The following is a 12,340-nucleotide window of genomic DNA, read 5'->3' as shown; positions in this document are numbered from 1 at the left end:
CCATGTAACTGATTCTTTGGTTTGATTATGTTCATGACATAATAAGCAAACCTAGTTGTAATCATCTATATTTTTAATATGTATGCAGGATACATATATAGCATACACATATTTTTTATCCTTTTCTCTTTGACACTTTGCTTAACAATAATCTCTGTACAAGGCACTTCCTAAACATGAATGACCAGCTGGAATTTACCAATATAACTAATTTGAATTCCCAGGAATGCTCTGTGAATCAATTGTTATTGTGTAATTACCAATGTTGTTTTAGTTTCAATGTGTGAATGTCTCATTTTTTTTCTGTTTTGTTTTTAAAATCTGGAACTTACCTGGTAAACAGCAGATGTCTTATTCAGAAAACTAGAAAGAGCAAATACTCCTGCCACATCCTGATGATTTCTGTATGCTAAATGCATTGCCATGCACCCTCCCATAGAAAATCCTCCTAAAAGAAGCAAAAATTCACTTATCAGAAAAAGCAGAATATATGTAACGATAATTTAGAACAAGATACAGCTATGCCAATCTTCCATAAATATTTGGAGACCTAAAAGAGATACAATGCTAAAGAGAAATTTAGCCTACTTTAGATCTCATGGAAAAAAACCTGCTATGAGTAAATAACACTGTTCTATCTATGCCATCACTGGTAAAATAATTTGTTATAAAAGGAGCTAGAATTGAAAAAATAAATTTTGGTCATCAAGTAAAAATATTTATTATATTTCAAAATATGAGTCATAGCACAAGTGTTATTTATTTAAACTTCTAGTGTCTACTTACATTTTGTTTATACTTATAGGAGTCCTCACACTGCAGCTACAATTAATAACATGCACCTTTCTGTCTTACTTGCCAAGCTACAAGCTCCATGAGGATTATATTTCTAGAGTTTGCCATATAATAGATGCTTAGTGATCTCTGAATTAGGAAGGATGATCAAAAATTTGGTGAGAAAGATAAAACATCTTTGTATTATAATATTATTTTGAAAACTGACTTGTGATGGTATAATTCAAACATAGGTACCCATATGTCCTTTTAAAAAAGAGTTTGGGGAAAAAATATTCACTTGACAAACTTTTATTGTCTTTTATATGCCAAACACTGTCACTGGAGTGACACCAGTCACCAGAGATATGCAGATTAAAATACCTGGACCCTTCTGTTCAAAGGCGAAAACCGACACAACACAGAATATGGAGGTAGGGAACTGACCGTGACATAGCAGAGAGGATGGCCCAGCTTCAGCTTAGAGACTCGGTGTGATATTCCCCAGCATGACTGAGAGTTAAGAGACATCTCATGATTTAAAAGAAATCCATATGTTAGAGATAACAAGGCTGTAGGAACACAGTTTTTAGTTTTTGGAGAAATTCAAGAGCTTGAGTTATATTTTTTGCCAAATGTACCTAAGTAACATATTAAATGGGACTAGTATGACAAAGGAATTAAACATTTACTTTAATTTTACCTAGTTAAAATTTGAGTTTAAATACATGTGGCTAGGGGTTATCATATGGGACAATGAAGTTCTAGATAATCTAAGCTGCACCAATGATGGAAAAAAAGCTTTAAATTTCATAAATGGAGCAAAATGAAATTAATGTTCCATAAAAAACATAATGTGGCTAATATCATTAAATGTGATCTTTTAATGTAATATTTTTAAAAAATCATACAAAGATAAAATGTGAATAAAAATAGACCAGTGAGCAAAAACATATTTAAAAATTATTATAAAAGCACACCTACTGAGAAAATTTTTACACATTAAATGCACCCACCCCATCACTGCGCTTTTATTGACTAGGGTAACTTAATCACTTTACGGGATTCCCGAGCCCCTTGGGGGACCAGCCTCACAGCAAGAACAGCAACAAGAACAGCAACAAAACTAAGAAAGAAAACACTTTCCCACGTATGAAATGCCATTATGAACAAAGGCATCCTTGAGACATTTAACCTCATGTTCAATTCTCCTAATTTATAATGAAGAAAAATGTACTCGTTGAAAACTCATTATTTTAAGATTCAATCTAAGTTCCTTGTCCATTTATAATCTCGTGAGGTAGCCTGCAATTCCTCACCAGCGATCTTTGACAACACAGTCACCTTTAACGTTGCGGACACCGGTGTGAAAGGGACTTTATGTATTTTTTTCTAATGGAAGAAAATTTAACACAAAAGACTAGTTATTTCAATTTTCATCTAAGTGTTTAAAATGCAATATAAAATATACTGCTCAATAAGTAAATACCAATGAGTAAACTCATTGTAGGTAATAGTTATGATGTATATTTATAGTCGCTGGTGAAGCATTAAAATGTCAAAGAGTTAACATTTCAACATACATTTAAGATTAATAGGCTGAATAAAAAACATGTTAAAAAATAACCTAGTTTTTATGAACTCTTTAAATTAAATAAAACAGTAATAATGTATAAAAACTGTACTGGGAAAACTAAGCTAATCTATCTGAAAACAAAGTCCAGGGGTGGGGGGGTGCGGGGGGGAGGCAGGGAACTTACAATTCAAGTTTACCGTCAATTGAATGGGATTTTAAAAAAGGAATAAAATCCACCCTCCAACCAAATTGCAACAATTTTTCCACTTTATATATAATTATTTTTCAGAATGAACGGTGATAAAGTCTCAAAAATTTGGGAATATATAAATTATGCCCACCATATTTGTATATTTTCTCTCATATAAAATTGACAGGGTAAACAAAATATTTATCATCTTCTATGGAAAGCTATTAAAACAGCAGTCCCAAGCCTTAAAAGTTCTGATAGTTGTTGCTGAAGAAACATACATTATTTAAGATATATATATGTTAAAAGAAAGTAGAAGGATGCTATCATTCTCCAGTTCCCTCCAAGAGCTTCAAAAGAAACTTCTATAATGTCAGGAAAGTCAGCCTGGAAATTGTGGAGCTAGGTTTCATCTTGGTAACTGCAACTATCCCTTCATTTTAATTTTAAATCTTATTATAAAATTAATATGTGAATATATGCCCACTGTGTAAAGTATTTCCACCACACAAAAATAAAGAAAATGCGTTATCCAAAATCTCACTACTCACATATAATTTTGACATGTTTTTAAAAATTCATTTTAACAGTTAAACTCACTCTATATGTACAATTTTATACCTTACTTTCATGTAGTACTGATTTGAATGTCTTTAAACAGAATTACAAAATTCCATAATTATTTTTTTACTCCTTGAACACATACTAAGTATACTAAGTACCTTCTAAATGTATGTATATAGTATATAATGGTTACATAATAGTCAGTTGTATTAACAGACCATTACTCCCTTAACCGCTTTCCTCATGATGGGTATTTAGAGCATCATAATGGGTATGTAGAGCATCCATGTAAATTATTCAGGTGTAATTCCAGAAGCACTTGATTATCCCTGCTTCAAAATTCTGATAATATTATCTGAGAACATGAAAAACTATACCAATAATCTGGTCATTATCATTTGTCAGGTTCTATACATCCTAGATCAAAGTTAAATCTAAATTATGTCAGTTTTCTCTTAACAACAAATTATCACCACCTAGTGGTTAGAAAAAGGAATCTCATTATGGTACAAAGTTCCTAAGTCAATGCATAGGATCTGGGTTCTAGTCCCAACTCTATTTTAGCCAGCAGTCTCTTTGAACTTTAGTTTCTTCTTATCTGAAATGAGAATCATAATTTCCTACTTCACCTATTACAAGGGTCAAGAAAGATACTGTATATGAAAAAATGTGTATACTTTAAACACATTATAGTGTTAAACTATATTCTTAATAATTTTCTCAGAATACAGAGTCTGAATCCAGGTTTTAACAATAGCTATGTTGCCAAATTCAGAAAGTAATTTAAAAGTCACTATTTTATTGCCTGTGTTTCCCCTAATTTTTACCATACCCTCTGTAGAATCATGTGTGGTATTAGTATATAAAAATAAATAAACTTTCTTATATCTGATCTTCTTAATATGCATAGTAAGGATTCACGAATGTCTCCAAGGAACACATTTAAAGCTTTTGCCCAGTTCCTCCTTTCTAACCAAAGTTTATTCTTTCCATTAAGAAAGAAATATATTTCCATTGTTGAAAACAAGAAAACAAAGGATTTTTCTTAGCTAAACTCGCAGTTGACTGCAATGTTCTTTAGTGTAATCTTACTCATCCTTTGTTTCCAAAGTCGTGAAACACTGTACGTGTTGGTCTTTCACCATTCTACTGGATCTATTGCATTTGCCATCTTCCTATTCCCCCGGACTTCAGACTAGCCAGCCTCCACACTGCTGTCAGTGTAATCTTTTTAAAATGCTCATCTGATCATGTCATTCTCTGTATATAATTCAATAATCCTAGGAGTTGAAGCACATATCAAACTAGTAGTCCCTGAGATATTTTAATGTGTCCCTTGTTTTCTTTCATGAATGTGTTTCCCTATTTGTTTACCAGTCATATTCTCACTCATTCTTTAAAACTCAATTGGAGATTATCTCTTCTAAGAAGCAGTTCCTAGCTCCCCCCCAAAATCGACTTGTTCTTTAGAACACTTTACTTCTGTTATCTCCCTCATTATACTGTAAAGCTTTTGATAGTTTTTGGTACTCCAGCACTTATTAACAATTTGGAAATTAAATTTAGTATGAGAAGTTTCATTTTTTACCTGACTAAGCTGTGTAAACTACCTAGAAAAGGTGGTATATCATACTCTATAAAAACATTGTTTTTAAACTAAGTTTAATATAATAAAATATCACTAATCAAAACAAAACCACAGAAAAAGAATGGGCTGCCACCTATGCAAATATAGAGAATAGTTTTGTTTACAAAGCTATATTGGTTAAAATTACAATCTCAGAGAAAAGGGTTCCATGAGGACACAATGTGTGATATTAAATCTGAAATTTTATCACATATTAAACAAAATCAACAAGGGTAACAATTTTGTACTACTATCTCTATTTTTTCCTTTTTTAAAAAAAAATTATTTATGTTTGGCTGTATTGGGTCTTCACTGCTGCCTGCGGGCTTTCTCTAGTTGTGGCGAGCAGGGGCTACCCTTCGTTGCGGTGCGCGGGCTTCTCATTGTGGTGGCTTCTCTTGTTGCAGAGCACGGGCTCTAGGTGTGTGGGTAGTTGTGGCGTGCGGGCTCAGTAGTTGTGGCTCGTGGGCTCTAGAGCACAGGCTCAGTAGTTGTGGCACATGGGCTTAGTTGCTCCACGGCATGTGGGATCTTCCCAGACCAGGGCTCGAACCCGTGTCCCCTGCACTGGCAGGCAGATTCTTAACCACTGCTCCACCAGGGAAGTTCCTTTCCTTTTTAATCTTGTAATTTTTCTAGTTTTTCCTCTTATAATTAATTTTTTAAAATAACCTATGTTGTTTGTATATGTGTGTCTAGCATCTCAAATGCACTTTGCTTTGACATCCCACTGGATCCCTCCTTCATTAAAATGTTATAAATATCATTTAAATTTTACTTAATTTAAAATGTTCTATAATAGACACTTGACAAAAGTATTAAACCAGTAGAAAAATATGAAGCAGTAACTTCTGTTTAAAGAATCTATGAGCAATGAAAAAGAAAGAGGGAAGCACAGCACATATATTACTGAGAAAAGAAAACAGCTGGTAGGGAAGGAACAGTGAGCTCCCTGAGTCTCCACAGGCAGCACTGGTCCAGTACGGCCTTTCTGTTGTCTGGAGAGACCATGGGGAAGGTGGTATAGAGAGTGTTTAATAACAGCAAGAAAATTTCTTCAACATTACCTGCCAGGCATATTTCTAAGTGTTTCACATGAATTGACTAACTGAATCATCACACCTCTGTAAGATAAGTACTATTATTATCATCCACACACAGAGGTTAAGGAAACTCATATACCTACAAAATAGTGAATCTAGGATTAGAAACCTGCAGTCTGAGTCCAGAGCCCAAGTTCTTAACCATGTTATACTGCTGTCAGTTGCACTCATGCATTTGCAATTATGATATTCACAACTCAAGAAATGCATGTACAAATATTTGAATACATAATGATATTTTGCTTCATGTGCCATGTTTTCAAATAAGTGAGAAGTTCAGTTAGATCAATAAGACAAAAAAATAAAAAACAACTACAAGAGAAAATCCCTATAGGACTAGAATGCTATTTCCTCTATGCATCAATAGCTAATCCATGTAAAGAAAAAGGAGGTAGTATAAGTAATGTTTTGTCATAATAAAAGAAGGTCAAGAATCACGTGTATTTTGGCACACTTGTTTAACTCTAGAGAAATGTAAGTGAAGAGTTATTTTCATTGACTGCTTAAATAACTAAAAGTAAAGTAACAAGGACAAACAACCTTGGATCTGCACTTGTCGTCTCTTTCATATCTCAAGCTAGGAAAGAGGCTTTATAGGAGTTCATAAGCTCATCTCACAAATTCTAAAAAAGCATTTTTTTCTTTCCCAATTTTTATATTCATAAGTGTATATAAATATCCTATTATACGCACTTTGTAATAAATTTCAAATTTTATAATTTTATAATAGTTTATAACCCTTCCAAAATAAAATTTTGTTAAAAATTCAGTGGAGCTTTGATAAAACATCGACTACATTACTGATTGCTTTATAAATAAGATCATCTTTTAACAAGGTTCTCTTGGTACTTCAGAAAATAATTAAAACCTTCCATGATATGGTAGAAAGAAACTAAAAAAAAATTCCAGATGAATCAAATAAATAAATATTTAAAAAATTATAGAAAAGCCAGAAGAACACCTATTTGAATATTTATTCAAGTTCTAGAGAAATACCTTCTTAAACTGAGAAATTATTTGGAAAAAAATAGACAAGTAAAAATAGCTTTCTTGTGTCAAAACATAAACAGAATTAAAAGAAAAATAAATTAAGTACATATTAATTACTTTTGTTTACTTAATTTTAGCAAATATTTTTCAAGACAATATTATTCAGTGAGGTATAATAAGATGGACATTCTAATATAGGTGGGAGAAGTATCAACTGGTACAGTTTTTTCACAAAAGGAATTTGACAAGATGTATTAAGAATTTTACAAACGTTCAGTTAAATGGAAGAACCATGGGCTCTGAAATGAAGTAAACCCAGATTCAAAATTCTTATCAGCTCTCCGACCTTACAACAATCCATAACCTCTTTTCAAAGATGAATAAGATGAAGTAACTGATGGATACAGGGAAGGGCGAGGAGGAGGGATGGGGCAGGAGACAAGCATACAAGCAATTACAATTCAACGTGATACGTTCTTTAACACATATACATTAGAAGTACGATTTGTATGTTTCCTACGTTTTTATGTATGAAGACTTTATAATTTTAATTTAAAGCAATTTCTTACAGTACTAATATTTTGTTTTCCCACTGTCATTACGTGACTTCAGGATCTCATTACCCTATAATCATAAATTCAGTAACTGGTTTTCCCATACCCAAATTGTTATCTCTTCACTTACCCCTTCTGCCAGATTAATTTTCCTAAAGCACAGTTCTAACTATATGACTCAAAGACCTACTTTAATCATCTCTCCTCAATTACCTACAGAATAAAGGATAAAAGGGGAACCAGAAAGTATTTATTGAGAGTGTAAAATGAGCCAACTGTTTTACAAACATCATATCCCAGTATAATAGTATTTTTATAGTATCATTATTCCCACTTTGCAGATGAGGTAGCAGAAATTCAGTGTAGGCAGTGGTGGACTTTAGACTCGACCCATTTTGGTCACTATACCATTTGCTCTTCAGGTTGTTAGTCCAGCTAACAGATCAATAGGCATTTTCCAGTCAGACAACAAACTTTCTGCTAAAGCCATCTAACATCCAGACAGATAAAAACAAGCACTATTTTTTTTTTTTACTTCTATTTACCATTCATATTACTCTCTATGTTTAGACCTCTACACTATAATAGTTAAAATTTTACTTATTTGCACATCTCAAAATCTCAAATGCCTCTGATACTTTCCTATTAAATTGTTCTCTAATAGCCCCAAATACTTATGACCTCTTTTCATCTGAATTCCTGTGATACTTAACTACTTAAGTCATCAATTTACAGATCAGGTCATGCTGCTCATTATAAATGTTTAGCTCTGTGCTAAGCGTTGCGATGGGTCCTGAGAAATAAAAATACATACAGATGATCATTCCCTTTGAAGAGCTGTCAGTTATATTGCTTTAGGGCAATCATCAAGGCTGGCTGGCCTTACAGTTACCATTTTAAGTACCTCATGGGCTCTTCTAGGTTGTAAGCAACTGTGGCATTCCTGTTCTATTTATTGGTGTGTCTCTTTGAGCATCTAACTTACTGCCAGACACACAGTACTTAGAAACTTAGAAAATATTTGCTAAATCATTGAATGACAGAATCTGTTACACATTCACATATTTTGAATTCTATCTTGTAACTGTTTCATGATGCCCTAGACTGAATTGGTGCCCCTTCACTATGCTCTTCCCAGTACTCCCATAACGTTCTGTATTTATCTCTATGACACAGATGTTAAACACAGAAACATAGAAATATAGAGTTAAACACTGATGAGGAAACAGAGGCCCAGAAAGGTGATGTTACTGCACTGGAGGGCACACTGCTTTTAACTAACAAAAGTGAATGCTGAAGCCAAGACAGAAAAATGTATTCCATCCATTATATCATATTGCTTCTCAACTCAATGAATAGTTTAGTACTTCAATAAACACAAAGGAAGTTTATTAATTTGCCCAAATCCTGTCTACACAGGATTTCAATGTACATTTTAATGTTATTTAGAACATGATGAAGATACTTAATTTGCTTTATAATTTCAACATTAAATACAACTCATTATAAATTAAATAGTTATTTGGAAATAACTCTTTAACAAAAATCCATCCTGTATCATTCACATTCTATACAGTTTATCTTTTTTTTGTATGTATTATAAAACGGTTTATGTATTTTATGATTGCAGAAAAGGAAAGGGGTGTAAGTAGAATAAAGCTTATATAAAGGCATGCTATATCCCCTTGGGAAGAGAGATTGCTAAAGACATGTTTAACAAAAGTTTATGAATACCTTATTCCTACAGTATTAACTCTGAAGAGTTTACTTTTCACGAATTTGCTGTTATATTTTGACTATGTACTCGAATTTATCTTAATTATGGCGATAGTAGTTTAAACATATAAAACTTAAGCTAATTAAAATAAAATGTTTTAAAAACTGGAATGAATAATCTCTTAATTGAAAATTAAAGTAGAAAGAAAATTTTAACTGCCATGGGAGTCTTAAAGTATGTTATTATTAAAAAGAAAATCATTTAAAGTTTCATTAGTTTTTGCTTATAATTCTATTACCCTTAAAATTCTTAATATGTAAAGTTTATCTGAAACTGTGAATAGGTCAAATGATATACAAAGTGCTTCCAAATAATGTTCCAAGTAAAATTCAATGTATAGAATTACACAAAAGTGAAAAAAATATTTAAATTCTCAACATCTAAAGATCTTACCTACTAATATCCTGTTCTTCTTGATACCACTTTTTACTTCACCATCAATCAAATCTGTAAGCACCTGACACATTATATCAATTGATTCAAGGTGTTCTGGGCAGTCATTAGATATTTGAAATCTGTCAAACCATACATTGGAGAATCCTCCTTTCAAAGGAGTATATGGCCTGTTTAAAACCAAAAAAAGAAAAAGAAAAAATTAAAATAGATGTTTTAATTTCTAAAAAATTAGTGTTTTGAATAATTACAATTTCCTCCAAGTTTTAAAAGTTAAATAATTCACATTAAAAATATTCCCATGCTGATTGCCTTAACTCTCCTATACTTACCTTGGTTCTATTAACATTTATTAATGCCAGTTCATCATCTTAGTTTCTCTCCATCTTTTAAGTTTCATAAATTCTCCAGAAAATCCCCATGAAAAAAGGGTAATTATTTATTGCGTGTGTATGTTATTTTTTCCACTCAATTTAAATGATTATTTAACTATTTACAGCTAAATAAATAATGTCTGGCCATGCAAAAAGTCAATGCCTCAAGAGTAGAAAATATGATTTACCAAAATGCTTTTCAAAAGGTGGTTAGTTTGTAGCACATAAGTATGAAGGCTACGTTAGTAATTTAAAGGTTTCTTGATCACACCCAGGTAGATTATCCTTAGAATAGGAGTCTTCAGTATTTTTGTTTTGTTTTGTTTTGTTAATCAAGAGTTGGAGCTATTTTATTTTTAAATCTTCTCAGGAACCTTGAAATGAGTTTAATGGGATACAAATAATCTTTGGAAGTGCTTATCATACAGATATTCCACACTGTTTGCATCATTTGGATCTCAAATTGGGTGCCTTAAAAACATTTTATGTGATAAGATGCCCTGAACTCGGTGTCTTGTTGAACAAGACTGATATTATAAGACGCTTTACATTTAAGTATGAGATGGGGTGGTTACAGTATTAGTGAATCTTGCTCTGGATGCTGTTATTTTAAGTATACATGTGTGTATGCACACGTTTGTGTGTATCCCAAGGTATTCCAAATATTCTGTTTTAATCAATTATAATGGGGTCAAGGGGTCCTGTATCAAGTCTTATGTTGGTAAAGGTAAATGAAGGGAATGAAAACACTCTTAGAGCTTCCTGTAGCAAACACACAGACGTTTATGGGGATATATAAGACACACATGGAGAACAATAGTTTTCCAAAGATGAGGAATAGAAAGTTTAATAAAAGATACAGCTTTTCACTTAGCAAATCTTGCTTTCTCCTCATGTGACCGTGAAAAAGTTTTATGTTATAAGAAGACCACAGAAAACACAAACAGTGACAAAAGTATACATTATAATTTGAAAGAAATCTAAACCAGTGATGACCACAGATGCAGGGTTTCTCCTAGACCAACACCTCTACTACTTTGCTCCATCTCAAATTTAGCTACATATACTCACCCTCCAGAGTCAGTGAAATAAAAGCATAAAATGTACAGCCAGAACAAAAAAATGGAGGGCTGAAAGACACCAGCTGAGATCTGAATGTGCTTCTTTGCATTTTCTTTAGTGAAAAACCAAGTGGAATCCTGGCAAACCCAAGGAGATAGAACTATTCAATTCTCATTCTCTCAACCACTGTAGCAAAAGGACTCTGCAGTCTGTGCAGATCCGACCATCAGAAACATCCAACTGTTAGGACCAAAGGGTGGTGCTGAAGGGAATAGGAGAACTACACAACTGTTGTTCTGTATTGGTCTTAACACTCTAAAATAAACGGATATCCACTTAAGGAGCCTAAAAGTCAACAGAAATATTTTGGAAACTTTCTCAGAGAAAGTGAAAGAAATCTGGAAACAAGGCAGTTGCTCTGACTCAGACTTTAACAAGAACTCATCTTCAGAGAACCTCGTATTTACTAAAATATAATCGTGTTATAAACTTTACTTGGTAACATACTTTCTAAAATTTGAATGTATATTACAAATATCTCTGTAAGTCAGTACATAAAACCCTAACATTTTCTCCTAGTTTATGCACATGCATGAAATCTTGCAAATACAGGCTATTTTGTCTGTGTGTATATTGTTTTGATGTCTTCCAATTAAGTCCTTTTTATTTTTTTGCTCAACTCTCCATTCCTCCTCTCCTCTCCCACCCCATTGTACATCCTGCCCTTCACATTAGGTAAACTATGTTAATGATCTGGAATGTTTTTCTTTGCACATACATTAAAACATGTTTCTTTACATTATAGTTTTTAGAGCATTTGCTTTTCAAAAATGAAATAAGCCTATTTGGTTTTCTTATGTGTGTCATACTTTTCTCCTTTAACAATACCTCATGGAAATCCTTTCATCTGATATAGCTCTTACCTATCCTTTTAAACAGCTATATAATATAATAAAGATGTTCCACAATTTAATCTGCCCTTCACCTACTAATGGGCATTTATTTGGTACCCAGATTTTAGCCACTAAGAACAATTCTGCATCAAACATATTCACGTACATGTTTTTACATACTGGGACTTTTATTCCTATGGAACAGAGTCTGTGAAATAGGACCACTGGATGGAGAGGTATGATTTTTACCTTAATAGATGTTTCAAAGTTGCTTCCACAAAGGCTATAAAAATTCACCTTTCTACAAGAAAGGTCTGAGAACATCCTTTTGCCCAACAGCCCTACCCTAATTACAACAGGTACTAACATACTTTAAAATATTACCATTGAAGGGTATCAACTATGGTTTTAAAATCAACTTTACTGAGGTATAGTTTACATATATAAATGCACACATTTTAAA

At 32.7% G+C, this 12,340-nt stretch overlaps 1 protein-coding gene across 9 annotated transcripts in view; it reads right to left on the bottom strand.

The window, feature by feature from the left end:
- Nucleotides 1-12,340, bottom strand: part of LYPLAL1 (lysophospholipase like 1) — a 106,822-nt gene that overhangs the window by 78,300 nt on the left and 16,182 nt on the right. For all 9 annotated transcript variants that reach the window (XR_009563685.1, XR_009563671.1, XR_009563664.1 and 6 more), the window contains 2 exons: nt 9,549-9,718; nt 333-448 (listed from right to left, as the gene is read on the bottom strand). Coding sequence is in view for 6 of the 9 variants with exons in the window: in XM_030868328.2 (XP_030724188.1) it covers nt 333-448; nt 9,549-9,718 (286 nt within the window). In the remaining 3 variants the exon portion in view is untranslated. The remainder of the gene's footprint in view (nt 1-332; nt 449-9,548; nt 9,719-12,340) is intronic.

Source organism: Globicephala melas, chromosome 1 (assembly GCF_963455315.2).
Source record: "Globicephala melas chromosome 1, mGloMel1.2, whole genome shotgun sequence".
In the NCBI taxonomy this organism is placed as follows: domain Eukaryota; kingdom Metazoa; phylum Chordata; class Mammalia; order Artiodactyla; family Delphinidae; genus Globicephala; species Globicephala melas.
Note: the sequence above shows the minus strand (reverse complement) of the source record. Positions and strands in the feature narration are given on the sequence as shown.